The 20,151-nt window shown below is 40.1% G+C and overlaps 1 protein-coding gene across 13 annotated transcripts in view; it reads left to right on the forward strand.

The window, feature by feature from the left end:
* srpk2 (SRSF protein kinase 2) overlaps window positions 1-20,151 on the forward strand; it is a 76,583-nt gene that overhangs the window by 42,419 nt on the left and 14,013 nt on the right. For 7 of the 13 annotated variants that reach the window (XM_084364604.1, XM_084364614.1, XM_084364606.1 and 4 more), the window contains 7 exons: window positions 10,855-11,006; window positions 12,945-13,053; window positions 15,425-15,512; window positions 15,954-16,041; window positions 16,130-16,236; window positions 17,082-17,247; window positions 19,211-19,251. In XM_084364604.1, the coding sequence (XP_084220730.1) occupies window positions 10,855-11,006; window positions 12,945-13,053; window positions 15,425-15,512; window positions 15,954-16,041; window positions 16,130-16,236; window positions 17,082-17,247; window positions 19,211-19,251 (751 nt within the window). The remainder of the gene's footprint in view (window positions 1-10,854; window positions 11,007-12,944; window positions 13,054-15,424; window positions 15,513-15,953; window positions 16,042-16,129; window positions 16,237-17,081; window positions 17,248-19,210; window positions 19,252-20,151) is intronic. The other 6 variants (XM_084364611.1, XM_084364616.1, XM_084364605.1 and 3 more) reach the window with 1 other exon arrangement.

Raw genomic sequence — 20,151 nt, forward strand, 5'->3', positions numbered from 1 at the left:
AATCGACCTCCCGCTTCTCAGTCTTGCTTAGAGCTGCAAGTTGATCTTATTACGCCGTTTAATTAATCTTCCTCTAAGACCTCTGCATCCTTTGGTGTTGTTCTAATTGGTGATAGAGGAGTCATCAGAGGACACGTGGATGTAGCAACAGATCCAAAACACATTCAGTACACAACATTCCTATTGCAACTCTGCTGCTCATTTTGTGGCGTACATGAATTGCTGAGAGCTTCTCGCCAAGCTTGACGGGCTGGAAGGTGTTGAAGGTCATGGAGAGGGCAAAGGGCAGAAACCTTTCACTGCAGCTCTGGTGCCCAACTGCAGAATATACAGATGTTGCTTAACAGAGGCCCAAGAGTAATCAGTCTCTTCATGCTCTGTGAGCTCAGTGTTGCTGTTTTTTAGGTAGATTTTCTAAAATTTTAGAAAAAGTATGTCCCAATTGTATGCACACTGCATGCAACAGTATGTCCTTTGTAAGGGCAGCTGCAGTACGTATTAAAAGTAAAAATAAAGGGGATGCAATTCGGAACGCAGCCCTAGATTGTATTGCACTAATGAGTTGAGTGAGAAGGGGGTTCCCTAATAATGTGCAAGCCTATTGGTCGCAAACAAGGGAGTGAGGCAGGGAGGGAAGAGGGATTGAAGGAGGGAGAGAGGAGAGATTGAAGTAGGAGTAAATCAATGATTAAAAAGAAGAAATATAATGCTGCTACTAAAAAACACATTATCTCAACCATAACAGGGCAAATAGAATACAACCTTGTATTGAGACTGCTTGCAGCGTTCTTTTAAAGTTATGGAAGCTAGAACACATGACTTTTTACATTTGAGTCAATTTCTTTTTCTTTTATTTATTCCAGTCTGTTCATAATTTTGGCCTATTTTTGCTGCTTTTGTGGCGAGTCGTCCCTCCACAGCAAATCAGTGACTGAACCAGTTAAAAGAATTCAGCAATCGCTTGTTTATTCCTGCTGCTTGTGAAGGAATCTGGGTCTCACTGTGTTTGCCCCATTTAATGACACATATCTACCAAGCCTGAAATAAAAGAAAACATCAGTGAAAAACCATGATAATGAGATACTATAGGGACTTTTTTTATCCTTTGCTTTGAACACTGTGTCAGTCTTGTTCTTCCAGCAAAAGTCAGGCCAAAAAAACATGCAGTCATGAAACGTATAATTACAAAAATACATTATTTCTTGCATATCTTGTTTGAAATTTAATTACAACATCTTCTTTTGCTATAGACGAGACATGAAAAATATTAATTGCTCTTCTCTCCTTTCTCCCCTGCCGTTTGCTTAATTGGATCTAATAATTTAATCCGTATGCCCTCTGAGACTTGACATCAGTGACGTATCCTGCTGTTAATGACAAAGGAAGTCACTGCTAACACATCTCCGACCACTGAGAAGCCGCACAGAACAGCTGACCGCTCTCCAGTTCAAACTTGATGACTCATCCTTAAACATGTCTCGTTATCACCAAGGTAACAGGTATTCCTTAGCAACAGGAGCAGCATCATCCTCCACTCTCGATGTTAAGGCGTGGGTTTCAGACCGCGGGTGTCCTTCAGCTCCGCTTCACCATTCCGATGGTGGCGTCTCTACCTCTGATTGATTCATCGTTAATCTTTCATTCTCTCTCCGTCTCTGCATCCTGGCCCGTGTCGGCAGGACAGCTGACTCATTCTCTCCTCCAGAGTCTATGTGGAGAGCTGAGATCTCACCGCTATTTTCAGGATGCAGCCTGCCGTCACTGGCTGCGCTGCCCCCACATAACCTCTCGCTGCACATTATGATTCTGCAGAATCCTGATTTATATCACCAGCCGTTAATTCAATGTATTATCATGAGGTGCAATGCAAGCTTGTTCTTGTTAATTCGACCTTAACTAAAAACTAAAAGTAGGTGTAAAAAACACATTTTAGCCAACTGAATTAAAAATGAGAACTTGACTTTAGAATTAAACAAAAACTAACTGAAACAATGACGTGTGCTCATAAAATTATGACAAAATACAAGATAGAGAGGAAATGTTTAAGTTTTCATCTTTGCCAATTTGGTCAAATTTGAGGTCCAGAGGTCTGGTGAACTTGCTCAAAAATGCAGCTTCTGCAATTTTGATATTGCACATGGGAATGTCATAGAGCACATCCAAAGTCCAGAATTGCCATGTGTGGCACATTTGAAAAAACTACAGGGCCGTGCTGTTTTAGCTAATTATTAATGAAGATATAATATGTAACATTTCTTCATTAAAATGTCAAATCAAGTCAATGACTAGACCTTTGTTCCATTATTTTGTTGATTTGTGTACCAACTATGTTCAAACTTTTGTCATTTTGTCGCCTGTTTCTATGACTCTAGACTAAACATACGTTACTTCAGAGACATACCATAAAACTTTAATACATCACCTCGTCTGTGAATCTAACTTCTGCCTGAGTCACATCAGACAGACTTTCTTTGGGAAGCGGCGTGTTTAACAATAAAAACAACAACTCCCATGATTCCGTGCTACTTCACAACATCATCAAACTACATTTTATGTTGTCACTGTTTTGATTGAGAGACCCCTAGTGGCAGAAATTACATACTGTGTTTAAAAAAGTATATTCCTGACCCATTTTTTTCCCGACCAAGATTTTATTTTTCAGTGGAAACAAAATGGGCTTGGTGGTGAGAAGCAAGGAAGACGTAAAGTATTAATCGATTAATTATGACATTGAACTGATTATTGATTTGAGTGACACTGAGGCACTGAGTAATTATCACAGCCAGACTGATCCTGGATTTTTAAGGACATAATAATCTGATAAAAATATACAGTATACTGTAAAAAAGTATTTTTGTTTTTTAAACATAAACATCTTTATCTTAACAATCTTTATATTGAGTGCTATCTGGTGGACAAACTACGCACTGTAATGGTGACGCTTTCTGTATTACCAAGAAATATGCTGATACCCATAGATCTGTAATAAACTAATATTGGCCCGGAGAATTTATCTGTCTAGCTTGAGTGATTATTTGTCCACAGCCCATCAACCAGAGCTCCATATCAAAACAATTCATCATTCTGATGACAGAGGGTTCTTGTAATTGTGGACACGTAGCTTTATTTACACCAACATGAATGTCTGTTTTGAGTGAATCTCGAAGTTGTTTTACCTCTACACTGATGATATTTTCAGTGCTGCCCTGCATGTCAAGTCAGCAGTTTACTGCAACAAAGCTGCTCAGGCACGAGTACACATTACAGTGCGGTATGATGAGGAATTTACTGGGAGGAAAATTGCTTTTTATGACGGGTGAAGAATCCAGTCTTTAGGGGTGTCTCAGTTTCCATCTCCTCTCTGTGGATTTTGTCAAATGAAATAATTTTACACTTGTGTTCTTGTGCAACACATTTCCTCTGCAGTCATAATGAGCTGCTGCATGACTAATTTTCAGGTGTGAATGATGAAGCTTGGACATTGTTCTCTGCTTAATAGCAACAAGACAAATCATTCAGCTAGGCTTGTTTGAGCTAATTATGTTGAACTTAACATGAATCCCTGTATGTGGGTATGTTTTCTCCAGTCGTTCTTCTGTTTGCTGATTCGCTGGTTGTGTGCTATAAGTACGCCATGCTGGATCCAGAAAAAAAGCATCTTTAGCTGTTGAAAATCTCACACTGTTGCTACAGATGCCATTGTGGGGTGTAGGAGAGGAGAGGCTGAGACTGTAAATGGGCAGCGTCTGTGTTCACATCTGTGCACATCACACTTACACTTGGGTTAGGGCTTAAGAAGCAGCCTGGGCATGTCCACACATATAACAAGGCACATTCTGCACTTATTGACTTTAACAGTACAAGGTTTGGCTCAGAGACTCCTGTCTCAACCTGTGCTTTTTAATCACATGAACAGGAACAGCATTTCCAGCTTCAAAACAGTGTTTTAGCAATATAGACTTATAGACTTTTCCATTAAAATATGCATTTAATGTCAATTCACACCTGGTATCAACATGCGTCTTGAGTGACCACTTGTGATCAGTTCTCAATTTACCACTCTATTATGCAAATGTACACATACATCGCTAAAACATATTTTCACACAAAGGAAGAAATATGTTCATGCATAACATTTGACGAATTAACAAGTAGGCCAAAATAGTTAAGAAATTGTTTTAGACAGCGTTTCACAAAGTTTATAAAGTTTCTTCTAACGCAACAAGTCTCAAAATTTAGCGTTTTTTTAAGGGAGTCTGGTGAATTTTTCTATGTATGACAAAGGAGTAGCCTTTATTAGAGACTGTTTACTGTATTTGTAAGATTTGACTTGTTTACAGTTCATAAAATGATACGTTCTTATATAAATTTAGTGTAAATGATGAAACCATTGAAACAATGTGTCTAAAGACGCTGAAGCAGACAGGCTGGTATAGCCATGCCTCGACATACTGACACTTTTTAAAAGGGAAAGAAACAACTTGATATATATCATTTAATGCCAAATATACAAGAAGGCATGAATGATTTAGAATTTGTCACAGCCAATTCTCATGCAGCAGCGATTCTGATTTGTTAATGAGTCTGGCAATATTTTGGTTACTTGTTCAGTGGTTAGTTGAAGGATGTTCACAAACATCTGCTGCTAGCAGTGACTAAGAGATGGTTAAGAGCATAAGTGTGACATATTTATTGGATATTTCATATTATATTCAATGCCTTACAATAGCAGTGCAGAAGAACTAATAAACTTTACAATTAACCCAAATAGTGAATGCAATAATTGTGTTGTGTTTTTTATTTACATTTTTAACAGTAATACATACTTAACAGGCTTCTTTTTTTCTTCTCCCTGATGTTTGGCCATTGTTCTATTAGCTTTTTGTTTTACCTGCATCATTGCCTAATGCAGGACGAGGCTGTTTAGTAGAAAGTGAAGGCTCTGTGAGTACAGCCAGTGCATTATATCCACTTTAAGGTAGTGCTGGGTTCATTGTGTGTCAGTGGTTGAGCAGGTGACTGGTATTTCTGCAATGAGGAAAATGGCTGTGCTGTGTCATGGCTGTAAAATGAATGGTACTATGGCACACACATGCTCAAATATAAAAGGCACCAGGTTTAGAAGTGCAGACTCTAATATATATAGCTTCTTTTTTTATTGTTCTGGTCTTTATTCTAACTATTTAAAAATTAGAATGGTGTAAAAATTACACCATTTACAGTGCAGATGGGATGATTGTGGCCTTTCTGATCCAGTTGTGCTTCACCACATTTAGTTTTTTTTCCCCATGTCATCATGCCAAACCTTTTCGACCATTTCACATGCGATTTCAAGACACATTTAATTATTAAACATCCAAAAAATTCAAGATGTATCTTCTGGAAACATATACAAAATCAAGTGTGTAGTGTATATCTACTTCTATACGCGTAAAAAATCACACATGTATGTGAAAAACCTATAATTTATATTGTATACAAAGTAGCAGAATAGAGAAAACGTTTATCTTAATGAAGAGGAATCTTTTCTGTAAATCTTACTGTAAATAAATGTTTGTTTTGTACACCATCAATATTCAGATAAAAAGTGTTTAATTGTGTCCTTAAAACATAAAAAACTGGATCAAAAATAGGGTAAACCAGCAATAAAATTATCTGAGGTCTAAATGTGTTTTCACAGGCGAGGTAGAGGTTCACCCTTTGATTGATTGAGGAACAAATTGATGCTCCTAGTGTGCAAATTGGTGCCAATAAGTGGAGGAAATTGATTTCTACACCTTTAACCAGAGGAGGGAACTAATGATAGCTGATTGTAGCATGAAACCCTGAATGCTGTTGAAGCTCAGCGTCACATTTTAGAATCAAGTTTAAAATACTGATTGTAAAGGTTTAGTTTACAGATTTCGACACATTAAAAACCTGATCTGAAACTCATAAAGAAAAGATACAAATCACCAGGCTATTAAACAAGGAAAGAGTTTTAGAGATGCTCTCATGAGGCGCTCTGCAGAGGTTCAGCAGTACAGTACTGGTCGAGCAGGATGTCTGTAGACTTTGGCAGCCATTAACAGCCTGCGGGGGGCAGATTGGCATGGCCCAGTGCCTGGGTGAAAGAATGAATGAGTGAAAAAGTGAATAAATACACTAATAGGAAGTTTCTCTTTGGATCTATGCAGAGATTTGCATCTTAAAAAAAGATGTAACATCTACAGCAGGGATAAAACACCACAACAATCTTAATCTAATTACGCAAATGACCTTTGTTGTGTTTTGGTGTTCAAAGATGAGCTTGTTGTCAGCCTCCCGCTTGTGTTTTCCACTAATAGCTTTCTCCACCTGCACCTGTTTTTCACTGTGATTTAAGGTGGATTGATGTACAGTATGTATATGTCTCTGTGTGGATCCATTTGTGTTGATAAAACCACCCACATGCTGTCTGTATATAAAGATTTTTTGTTTTTTGTAGCACTTTCTGTTTTGTATGTTTTTCTCCCTGATTCTGTCCATTTTTTTATGTATTTGTTTTGTCCGTCTCTCTTCTCTGTTTCTGTCTGCTGCTTCTGTTTTTCTCGGCTTGTGTCTTTGCTTTTTTCTGACTGGTCTCTCTGCTTGTCAGCCTACAGTATACTATCCTCATTCTGCCTTTCTGCCTCTATATTTTTCTCTGTCTCTGCTTGTGTTTGTCTGCCTGTCTCTCTCTCTCTGTATACTGTATTTTTCTCTCCGTCTCCTTCTTTCTGTCCACTAAACGTTCTCTTTTTCAGTGTCTCTTACCTGTCTCTCTTTCTGTTTCTGCCTGCATATGTTTTCTGCCTACGTCTTTCTGTCTCTAAACTTCTCTCAATGTCTGACCTGTTGTTTCTTTCTCTTTCTTCCTTTACCATGTCTGTCTTAATCCCGCCCCCCCCCCTTTTCTTTCTGTTTTCTGCCTGTTCACCGGCTCGATTCGTCTTTATTCCGTCCCCGTCCTTCCTCTGCCCGTCTGTCTTTCAGAGGCATGGCGTCTTTGCTGTCTTAATGTTTTTACAGCTCGGCTCGGGTCCACAAAGTTATGTGGGGGTAAGTGTTCGTACAGCCAATGGCGAGATGAGCTGTATAAAAGCACTGAGCTAATAGACGTGATGTATGACTCCGTACGTGACTGCTTTGGTAAAGAAGCAGCATCCTACTGCAAGGACACAGCCCTCTGCTGCATGTGTGTGTGTGTGTGTGTGTGTGTGTGTGTGTGTGTGTGTGTGTCAGTTGTGAAACAGCAATGAAATCTCAATGCCAAGTTATCTTCTGTCCTTCGCTGCTGCATCTGAAGAAACACCGTTGTTGTGTGTGTGTGTTTTGGCCTTGCCACCACGTTAACGCTTTGTGTCCTGAGTCTCCCCCCCAACTCCTCCCCTCCCCTCCTCGCTCTGCAGTTGCCATGGCAACGCACCAAGAGGCTCCATCATGTGTCTGAGCCTGTGACCGCAATTTTAGAACAGCTCACAAGCGCTGGCTTTGTGTGTTGATGTGTTTATATGCTTTCTGTCTTAATTTAGCTTTTGATCATGTTGCTGGTGCTGCGAGGTGTGTTTGTCTGGCTTGGCTTGTGTCTCACAGAGGTATCATTGAATCAGCCAGTTTGTCTTATGTTAGAGATTCAATCGAGTCATGATAAGGAAATGTTAGATTGATTGAAAATGTCAGCCTGAATGTGAGCGCTGTATTCTCACCTCCTAGCACATCACATGCATCAGAAACAAAATAAAATATTCCCCAATTAAAGTACCAACTATCTCTCCAATCATAATAAATGGGAACAAAGATTTTTAATTCTTCCGCACAGTGGGTGCTGTAGGTGCAACATACAGCAGTAGAGTTTAGTGTTCAAGCACTACCCTTTCGCATAACTGCAGCTGTCAATATGTTTTTACATTTTCCGTACCGAGGCGGCGGCCATGTTGGTGTTGGTGACGTGTGTTGAGCGAGAAAAGATGATATTTTACTATCTTTATGACAAGCATTATCTTTCTAATTCTCAAACTTCATATGTGTAGTTCATGGCGTGACTTCAACTCACTATATGAGGACATGGCAGCTCCCTAAAAGTGAAGCCAAAACATCTCAATTACCCCCTTGTGGCAGGTGTCACAGGTCATAAACCCATCCCCTCCATGGCTATGGTTTCGACAAACCACCTAAAGTTTCTTTAGGCACAATCTTCAGTTGCTGTACTTATGGTCTGGTCAGGTCTGGACACAAAGACTACTTGTTTATGGATAGGAAAGGATGTTTTCGGTCCAAACAGGGCTGTAGATATCCCGTCTTTCTGTCAAAAATATGCATTTTTTTGATGCAACAAACAAGGCTTGAAATTCTCCAGAGGTCTCGCTAAAGACACCCAGTCTTGTCGCCATTAGCGCGGCTGGAGATGTCCCGACCTCCCTTGACAATATCTGTCAAACTGTGGTCACTGGCTTGGGAGCCTTGTTGCCCAACTTCACCACCAACTTCATCACATGTAATGTAGAAATGGCAGCACCTGTATGTAGGATATTTTGGCTTCATTTTTGTACAGCAGGAGGAAGTGGAGAGGTGTTGTCCATCTTTATAAACAGTAAATGCTTTTGACCCTTTTAAACATCCACAGCTTGTATATGTCTAATGTAAGGCCAACCACAGAGTGAACTCTCCCCTCTTGTATTTGGGGCACTTTCAGAGGCAGTAAGAGGTAAAATTATGCAGCAAGTAGGCAAAAAAAGCAAACCATAATTGTAATTTTGCGTGGGTGTCTTTTCCAACCACTCATATAGAGTTTTTGACCCTGGGGGGGTCCCGACCTTCAGGTTGGGAAGCACGGCTCTAAAAGACTCATGAGTGGTAATGAACAGAGGAGTAATTAGACCAAAGTAGATTACATGCATGAAATTTTGAAGGACTACCAGGGAGTAGAAGTATGATAGTTTGCAATGTCACAGTGGTAAGTTGGTGTGGAGGTTCGCTGGGATCGTCCCAGAACAGAAACGTCACAGGCATGTTCCCAAAAACTCAAGCACAAATAGCCCAGTGTGCCATGGCAGCATCCTAAAGCAATTCGCCAAACCCCCGGCATGATCAATCATTGTAAGTCGGCCTGAATAAGAGTGCCAGCTAAATGCTCAAAAAGTAGCAGCAAGCAAGCCTGGAGCAAAAGGCAGCCTGTGCTCTGCAGCCTATTTTTTTATGTTTTCCCTCTCATGGGCTCAGTTCCATTTCAGACAAAGCAAAAGTAAGTGGAGCAGGTCTGGCAAATGACCATAGACATAAACCCTAAGAAGCAAATCTATCTATCTGTTATTAGATTCTATTATTAATCATTATCTCAACACCCGCTTGACTACCTCGAACAAGAACACATCGTTTTTACATTTTTCCAAGTTGTTTTTTCCGCCTGATGTTGGATGATATCCACTTCGTCTGCTGATTCATGTCTGAGGTGATGGGTGGGTGTCGATTGGTTCAACCTGACTGTCTGAGCTTCAAACAATATCACCCCTCAACCAAATGCAGGGCAATATTTCTGTTCTATCTTTTATGGTCACATGTAATTGCATTCGAACACATTTCTCATATTGAAACATCTCAGGTTATAATCTTTACCTCTAATGGAAGCGTGTTGAATCTTATTGAGATCTGTCATTTATATATATATATATATATATATATATATATATATGTATATATATATATAAATTTGAGATGGGGAGGGTGGGGACATATATATCTTTTTAGATAGAATTTTGAATTTATTCTTAAAAACACATTACACCAACTAAAATCAATGTGACAACAGTGACAACTTAGTGCCTTTACGATTATGAAGCAGACCTCTCTTGTGTTTTGCTCTATTGTCAATCTGGAAGCAGTGCTTGAAGTGGTCTGGCACTCACCGGTATGCAGTACCGGCACTTTTGTTGTAGCATGACTTTTTCCTGCTTACCGGCACTTCTCAAAGCTGTTGGGTTCTCTTTTCATAATGCCCCTGAATAAACTGCATCACCAGGGGGAACCACGTGACTCTTACATTTCCATCCTCGCCTGCCAGCTTTTTTTTGTCAGTGCTTGAAGTGCTTCGTTTGCGCGACACTAAAAGTAAAGAAGCGGTTTCTAGGGACTGTCCGACTACCGCCAGTCCGAGCCGCTTGTGCTCCTGTTAGCGAACTTGCTTGCCACACACCAACATGTGAATAAGAAGGGTACCGGCACTTTTTTTCCTCCTTCAAGCACTGTCTGAAAGTCTAGAAGACTGAAGGGAATGCAGGAATAATTCGCATTGTGTTTGGGTTTGACTCTACAGAAGTGAACAAACTATTTTTTGAAAAATCATATCCACACAGACTTATTTTTTGTTTATCTCATTACCGATAATATAAATTGATTTTAAAAAGAAAGGCACTACTTTGGCGAAGTAATCTGGACAGTAACTAATAACTAAAGTTATCAAATAACAAGTTGCTCAAGTACACTAAATGAGTAAATGTACTTAATTACATTCCATCAGTGACTGTTCTTTTATTTATTCCAAACACAGACATGCACACATCACATCCTGAGCTTCTTCTCCTCTGCAGTAAAGACCTGTCTGACACAACGTGTTCAGAACAGCAAATATAAAAGCCTCCATGAACTTGTTACTGGATGAATCACTGTTGAATGATGGCAGTCAGCAACAAGTTATTATATTGATATTAGTCATCCGCACTTAAAACTCTTAAAGTCTACAGTCGCACTCGCTGTGAGTCACAGCTGAAATACTCAAAGCAAAATGTAAAATGATGAGGCTGGGTGGTAAAAAGTCACCTGGCAGGTTACTTAACTTCCATCCCCCTGCTGTGTTTACAGGCCTGAGACCCAGCAGAAAGCCCCGGTGAGCGCCCCTCCTCCCCCACCGCCCCCTCCGCCTCCCCCTGAGCCGGCAGGGCCCCCAGAGCCGGAGGAGGAGATCCTGGGCTCCGACGATGAGGAGCAGGAGGACCCCGCAGACTACTGCAAAGGTCAGACAGACCCACACACACACACACACACATACACTGAAGTCATCTGTCCACGCCGATTACATCCACTCTCTACGTCTGTCACACAGAGCGCAGCAATGGCTTCCCCGTCTCCTCTCTCTGCTTTTCTTTTCCTCTTTTCTCCCTCCGTCCTGTCGTTGTAGCCATCAGTTTGACACACGTGCTGGTTGTGACAGCAGCGTTTCAAGGTTGTTTGGCTGTTGCCAGAAAGGAGCGGCAGTCTAGTTTCCTGCAGTGGCTCAGGATGCCAAAGTCTAGAGGCTAATTTTCATCACACAGTTCTGCATCAAAAACACAGGAAGACACTACACTATCATTCTGTATCCATGGGAAAAGGCAGCGCCGCATGTTTTACATATTATTTGGCTTTTATCATTCTAAATATGACTCAATGTCTTGAATCGTATGCTATAATACAACATGGAGAGACCTTCTTTTGCAGATGGCTTGTTTCGTTTTGGAGGAAACCTCTTGATTTCTGTGAGGTTGTTTTGGAAGAAGCACAGGCAAACTGTCAGATCTCACTTCAGTGAGATGAAAGACAAAAAAACAGAGAAAGGATCACATCTCTCTTATGTTTTTTGGCATCTTTTCATTCGCTTTCTGTTTAAAACAAGTAATTCTCCTCAGAAATCCCTTTTGTTTATTAAAAACAATTTAACCCTGTTAGAGGAAGAAGTACACATTTAGTATATTATTAATCTTATTATTTTTACCTGGAGTAGTATTTCTAGCGTTGACTTTACATATTGTGACTGGCCCACCTTTGTGTTTGTGCGATTTTATTTCAAATTCCACATATTTACATTTAATATAATACACCTCCAACAAATGTAACCCTGGCAGGCGAGACTTCTCTCCCACCAGCTGGTGGTGTCACTGTAGCAAGAACAAAGAGGATTTTGATGTCTCATTAAGGTAAACATATTCAGCTCCAGGTTGAAGCATTACAAACAATTATTGAGTAATTTTCTGTTTAATAACCTCTTAACATGTGCCTCCTTTTGGAACAAACACAATGACACACACAAAGTAAAATGGTTATTGTTCTTGAAGCTGTCTGATTACAATTATGATCCCGGTCTCTGCTGAGAGGTCACGTTTCACAGCTGCTCTAAACCGAATATACAGATGCACATACATAGTTAAATGCATGTTTTTTCTGACCTATTTTTCATTTACTATTCTGTTTTGTATGTAGTCCTGTTACAAAAGAACCAGCTATTGTTGCTGTGATTCATATCTCAAAGTGGTTCACACAGATAGAATCATGAGGCTTTTGAACAATGTTCAATTTGTATAACTTGAAAAGCTAATATGGAAGCCTCATCAGAGCGCATACCTCCACCAAGGTCCAACAGACGAACGTGGGCAACAAGGGCCTACACCTTATCAGTATACTATAATCATGTTTCTGACTCCCCAGGACAGAAACTGGCAATCTCAAGCCATATATTGTCCTTGACTGACCTCAGACTATTTCATTGGTCAGACGTATATTTTTCAGCAGGCAGAAATCCACTGACATCGAGGTCCATCCGAATATTTTTTCCGTTAAACGTTAAATATACAAGAGGAGAAACATGTTCAACTGTTTAATTAATCATTTAAGCAATAATCCTCACAGCTAACTTGGTGGTGAAATGTTTTCAGGTTTAAAATGCAGCATCTGAGTTTTATTCGTTGTAGCTTCACGAGATGCTACCTGCCACTATAAATGTTTGTGCTGTCCTCCTGCTTCTCCCTTTTATTAATCCACAGCACTTCTCTCCTGTCTCATCTTCTGTCTTTCTGACCTCCCTCCCTCTCCGCTGCTCTCTCACGCCACTTCTTACCCACTAATGGATTTCATGTCATTGCCTGGTTATCACTAACCGTCGCCTGTAACCTTCATCTCCCTCTCTTTATCTCTCTCAGGAGGGTACCATCCGGTGAAGATCGGGGATTTGTTCAACGGGAGGTACCATGTGATCAGGAAGTTGGGGTGGGGCCACTTCTCCACCGTATGGCTATGCTGGGACATACAGTGAGTCACACACACACACACACACACACACACACACACCCACACCCACACACACACAGAGTCAGTGCGGTATAGGCTCATGCGTATAGACTGACACACACACGCTCACCGCCACAGACACATCATGACCCAGAAAAAAAGCCTGCAACACACACGTGCACACAAAGGCTCTTCACTTCACCTTCACTTCACCTTGCTCTGTCACACACACACACACACACACACACTTTACATACACCACACACACCACACATGCACCTGTTGCCACCATGACGACGGTTGCAACCAACACCACCCTGGCCCGTGCTTTGCACTGTAATGTTGTTCCTCTGTTCACGTGGCAACCAGGATGGATGGATGACAGTATCCTCAACCCAGTGTCACCTTTCACTGACTCTCCCTCACACACACACACTCATTAATTTGTGTCACTGGTGTTAATTACACTAATGGTGGTCGTAAACTAGTGAGCACACTGTACAGTCACTCACTGTCCTTGACACATATGTGAAGGGCAGTGGTGGAAGAAGTACTCAGGTCCCTCACTAACGTAAAAGAACCATTACCACAATGAGAAAATACTGTAGTCCTGAATTGAGAATTGAGAATTACCCTGTTGGCCAAATGGTCACAGCACATGCTGCTCAACTGCAACAATCTGCAAGTGACTTGTGTTCAATACAGTTTCTTCATCAATGTCATTATAAAAATTCAGTGTTTTAGTTATCAGTTACATTCACTGAGTCACTGAGCCCACCGCTGACTCAGCGCTGACTCAAATTAATTTAAAAACACAGACCTAAAAATACGGATGGTATTTGAATGTCAACACTTAGCTGTTTTCTGTTGTACAGTAAATATTGATGTCTCTCAAAGGCGTCCATGAGGGATGGGCCTTGAGGAAGGGATGTGATGTTACATCCTCATGTAGCCTTAACTGAGAATGATTCAAATGAGTTTCATGAAGTGAGGAAAAGTTACACAGATTTTATTTGTTTGGGTTAAAAAAATGAACCCTTGTATTAGGAAGGTACTTGGCATCAGTAGATACTTGAGTTTAGGTTTTTGAAGAGTCATATTGATGACAACAAAACAGACATGTTTAAATGTGGACTTTAAGGGGGTCAAAAGCGTGTGTTTATGGGGCATCGATGGCGTTCTCATCCCTTAAATACTTGGCACATGAGAGGATATGTCCGACAAAAAGACCGGGAGATTCAGTTGCTCTTTAACATAGAGGCAATCTCCATATTTAAATTGATGGTTTAAATGAGGATAAATGAGGAAATAGAGTCTAACTGGACTGTATTTGTTTACAAAGAACAGGGATTTTTCTTTAGTACAATTAGAAATGTATTTAAAGGTGCAGTATGTTAGAATTTGCCATCTGCCAAATTCATACTCCAAATCAATAGGGTGCAGTCAACTAACCACTAACTGCTGCTAACTGTAGCTGTCATTAGCCAGTTAGCTCAGTTAGCCGTGCAGCTAGCAGTCCTGACTGGGAGCTCAAAGCATTGGGGAAGTGTTGGTGTTAACACCGCTAGTTCAGGAGCTTTCTACTGTGACGGGCAGAGGCTAGCTGGTTAGCATGCTAACTTCAGTAAATATCTTTTCAACAATACATACATCATAACATTTTTTTGTACCTATTGCGGTAAAATAGTTATCGTTAATGGCCACGATAATCATGTTGTGAAAATCTGATATCAGTCTTACTCAAGCGTATTCTTAAAAGATGTTTGTAATATCAAATGCTTTGTTTTTATGTTCTTCTTTGTGTTCTTTGTGTTTTTTAAAAGCAAGAATATGTTATTGTTGTTTTATTTATTTGGTATCTGCAGTGATCTATAAAGTAGGGCTGCACTATTTCATTTTTCAAGCAACATTTGCTGGTTTCAGCTTCTTAAATGCCAGGATTTGCTGCTTTCATTAGTCATTTACTGTATGATAGTAAATAGACAGTCTTTGGGTTTTGGGTTTACAGACTAACAGTTAATTAGTTGCAGTGCTATCATACAGGAAGTTACATGACCTATCAATGGACTAAACGTGAAGAAGCCTCAGACACCAGCCTGATAGCCAAAAACATTTGGTGACTAAAGCCTGGTGTGCTGGAGAAGAGTTGTGCTGCATGTTTAATTTTGATTGACTCTACCATTTCTGTTATAAAATGCCTCAGCACCACATTTGCATTTCCACTGGCAGTGTGGGCAGTGTGAACGATAGCTGAGCAAAGGTGTAATGAAGGCACAGCGAGGGACATTTTATAATATCTTTGACACATGAATCAGCATTACTTGCTTTAATAACCCATTGCTGTGTGAGTCAGTATTAACTGAAGTGATTGTTTGTGTCTGTGTCATTGCAGAGTGAAGAACTTTGTGGCGATGAAGGTGGTGAAGAGCGCCCAGCATTACACAGAGACGGCCCTGGATGAGATCAAACTGCTGCGATGTGTGAGGATCTGATTAGTTTGACCTTTTAAGTGTTTGGAAATCTTATTCTTTTTCTTTGTTATTGTGTGTCCTTCCTTACTTTTTCTTACCCTCCATCTCTGCTCCATTTTTCCTTTTTTTCCTCTGCACATCATCTATTTACACCTTGCATCTTCCCTTTCTCTGTTAACAAGAAACACTAAAGATACCCTGGTCATTTATGTTGCATGTTGGGTGCAGAGGACAGCCATCTCTGAATCAATTTTTCAGCATCTTTATCTCTCACATCCATCTTCCTTTTCCCCTTCCTGTCCTCAAGTCACCCCATTCCTTCTTTCTTCCTTTTGGCCCCTCTTTTTTCCTCCAATGATCTTTGTTTATATCCAACCGTTCTCTTTCCCTCATCTTCTGTTCCTTCTTCCTGTCACGTTTGCTTCATCTTTCTGTCCTCTCGTCCTCCAGGTGAGAGAGAGTGACCCCATTGACCCAAACAAGGACATGGTGGTTCAGCTGATAGATGACTTCAAGATCTCCGGAGTCAACGGCATACGTATCCCGATCAGTGTTCAAGAGTGTGTGTATGTGTGTGAGTGCATGACAGAGATATGATAATGTGAGACCTTGACTCTCCAACCCAGATGTGTGTATGGTGTTTGAGGTGCTCGGTCACCACCTGCTGAAGTGGATTATTAAATCCAACTACCAAGGTCTGCCGCTGCCGTGTGTCAAGAGCATAATCAGACAGGTAAGTGCACACACACACACAAAACAAATCTATTTATAGACACTATAATACCTTTACAGATATTGCTGACCACTGCATCCCAGTATTTGTAAAATTACACAGATTACAAGGACATGGGTGTGTGCTCTACCTGCTGAGCTACCGGGGTGCCCCAGAAGCAAAATGTTCGATTCACATTTTTATAACATCTGAATTGGTAGACAAAGTTGATATAAGACCTTATGTGATGTTTTCATGCATTCATTAACATATTGAATGTGAAATAAATTACATTTGTGCTTTTTCGCCAATTCAGAATGCATGTTGTGTTTAAGTGTTGTGTCATTTGATATTACTTTAGCTATGTGGATCTTTTTGGCAGAAGAAAGAAAAAAAAGTGAGTGAAGAAATATAAAACAGTAAACAAAGAGCAAGAAACAGACTCAGACAGCACCCAAATTAACACCCAATAGTTTGGCCTACTACTACAGTGCATGCTATCGTGCACTTCACACTTCAGACTAAGACTATCAGGCATTTTCCCCTCAGCCACCTGATGAGCATGAGAAGTTGCTGAGCCATTTCAGCCGCTGCCAGCCTCTCAAAAGCTGAGATGAGTAGAAATTAAAACGAGACTTCCCAGCTTCGATCTCAAAGCCTCTGGACAGAAACAAATGAAACGCAAACATCAACAGCCTCTCCTGGCCGCCCTCAAAGAATGACAAGCATTAGAAGAACGGTTAATTTGGCTCTGAGAAAGAGAGAAGGAATTAAAGGTGGAGAGATAGAAGGAGAACTGAACTGGACTTTTTTAGTGTGTTTTTCAGTAATAAAACATTTGTCTGTTGATCTGATTGTGCTTGCAGGTCCTGCAGGGTCTGGACTACCTCCACACGAAATGTAAAATCATCCACACGGACATCAAACCAGAGAACATTCTGATGTGTGTAGATGACGCCTTTGTTAGGCGTATGGCCATGGAGGCAACTGAATGGCAGAAAGCTGGAGCCCCCCCACCATCTGGATCAGCAGGTAGACACAAAAAAACACTCTCAAAATGTGTGTTTTAAAGGACATAGGACATTACAGATACACATTGACAGATAGGGAGAAGCATTGCAACATGTATCTAGGCTGTCTATCTAAAGCTTATTTTCAGCCTCTCATTTAGATTAAAACAGCTAAACAAATTGGTGAATAAAACAAATTCAAGATGAAAACAACTGAATCAATGAACATGAATGTGTGCTAGTTAGTGTGAAAGGGTCTACGTGTGTATTCACTGTGTTTGTATTCACTGTGAAGGCGTAAATTTATGTGTCAAGTAATTCCATTCAAAAGTTATTTTGTCATCATATCTGTCTGTTCAATATACAGCAAGTTAGCTTAGCTTAGCATAAAGACTGGAAACAGGGGAGACAATTAGCTTTTGACAGTCAGGCTGTTTCCCCTTTGTTTTAGTCTTTAAGCAAAAGAAACCATCTACTGGCTATAACTTCATGTTTAGTTTACAGACATGAGAGTGCACTCCTCTTTATGTATTTTTTTTTTTCATTTTTATTTTAATACTCAACATTTATGCCTGTGATGACATGTATATTTTAAATCTAATTCCATTACATACATTCAATGTTAAATAATACATAATCATTTTTTAGAGCGTGGTTGATCTTCTTACCTAACTCTCAACAAGAGAGAGAACAAAAGTGTTACCCGAATATTGAAATGTTTTGAAATGTAATGTATTTTACTCCCCTAAACTTTGCTTCCAAATAAGCATTTTGTTCACTCTGTAAAGTTTAAGGTTTGAAGTAAGCAAACCTAAACTTCTTGGGGTAACATCAAACTTACCAGAAGCAAAGTTCCACAAAAAGCCAGGAAGCAGTGAAGTTGTTCGGTTTATTGTTTTATTTATGGAAGCTGTGGAGCTTCTTCATCAAAACTTGTGATTTGATTTTGAGTAAAAGGAAAATCTTACAGTTTATATTGTAGGTTACAGCTCATATTCCTGACTTGAAATTGGTATTTATAGTAAATGCAAATTAATTATGTATTTTTTTCCCTCTAAATGTTCATGTTTGATATTGAAGTACGGAGAAGCCCGTTGCGCCTCCTCGGTTTCTCGCCTTTTTTGTACCACACAGAGACATTTCTTTCTTTTTCATCTCTTGTCGCTGAGTTCCTCCGCTGAGGAAAATCAAGTTCTTAAAAAAACTGTCTCGACAAACTCGACATGAACCCTGTCCTCTCGGTGAACCCCCCCATGAGCTGTCAATTGCTTACATCAGCCGAAGGAGTCACTTTGAGCCCTAGGGTAACCAATTACACTGCTTACATTTCAATGCAATTATAGTCGGGCACAAGACCATCAACTGTCAAAACAGGGGGACTCGCTGGTGACATAATCTGAAGAGACAAAGTAAATAAAGAGTTTTACTGTCGTTAACTTAAGTGCAGACATTTGTTTTATGTCTGAATGTCTTTTTGATTACTTCTGCTTCTGCTATATAGGATGAAAATGGCAACATACTGATTGTTTGAGTTGCAATAAGTTTTTGCAATTTTTCTGATATATCATTGTATTTGATGAGCTGGAACCCCTCAGTAGACACAGAAAGTACTTAGTCAGGACTTACACCTATTAATAGCTCTGTACTGTAATTCTTTCTCGGTTTATTATCCATATTTTGATTGATGTCAGATGATCAGGTGAGAGAATTCTGTCCTATAGGAGCCACATTCTCAGGCATGAGAAGAAAAAAACATTAATGTTATGGATCTGGGACAAGCAAGTAAGGCTGTGGGAGTGTGAACGATCTTTCATTTGTTTGCAAGTCTCTCACTTCACCTACACATTCTATATGTGTCAGGTGCATAAAGGGAACGTGTACAAACCCTAATGATTTTCTTTTCCGGTAATTATACTGAACGGGCTGTGTGACGGATTGGTGCTGGTGCAGCCTCTGATTTTCTTGTTTTTCTTTCTGTCTGTCAGTTAGCACAGCCCCCCAGCTCAAACCGGTGAGTACAACAGATGTGAGTATGAAATAAGAGGAATGCACACACACACAAACATAAACACACACACACACACAAAGGTACAAGGTACATAGAGCATGTCACAGTGTTTGGTGTGATCTCTGTGACGGTTAGAGAGAGAGGGAGGAGAGAGTACTTATTAGCAACTGTTTAAGCTGCTTCAAAGCTCCTACCGCTCGACCTTAATAAAGATGTTTGTTCAAACAATACTCAGTAAATAGGGTTGCAGCAATGTTCAGACTTTCAGACATACCGCTCTAGTCGCATTAAAACTATACTTTAGTTTCTTTGACAGTCCCAATCAGAGAAACTTGATGAAAATAAGCGATTTCATAACAGACTATCGCCGTCCTGTGAATTCATGTTTCTCCAAAGCACCAACTTTTCATAAAGAAGAATAATAGCCCTATTCTCTGCTTTGTGACAGTGCATTTTTCATATAATCCAATGGGGTTTAGAATGGTTTATTTTAGCTTAAAGCCCCTAAAAAAATCTCTTTGTAACATGAAATATTTATGACAAAGAAAGGCAACAATAAACTCAACAAAAGACATCCTCAGTTATAATTTATTAAGAGTTTATCACGCCAAAGCTCAGCTAAACTGCGCCATCAGGACCATTGTTGCTGTTCGCTTAGATTTGATTGGTAGTGGTCTGGCAACATGAGAAAACAGCTCCACAACTCTCCGCAGACACTTTTGATTCAGATGTGCTAAATCCTGACTGGTGCGTAGAAGAAACGGGGCATGAGTCCTGGCCACTTTGAGAAGAGCGTAGAAGAGCACAAACAAAAGCAGAAATGCATAAGTCTCTCTTAGAACAACCAAAGCTGTTCTAAAGCTGGCATTTGAGTTTTCAGTGCCTGTAATTTGAATAAATGTACATTTAGTCCTGTGG

This window comes from Pagrus pagrus (genome assembly GCF_965226575.1).
Source record: "Pagrus pagrus genome assembly, chromosome: 10".
NCBI classification, from domain to species: domain Eukaryota; kingdom Metazoa; phylum Chordata; class Actinopteri; order Spariformes; family Sparidae; genus Pagrus; species Pagrus pagrus.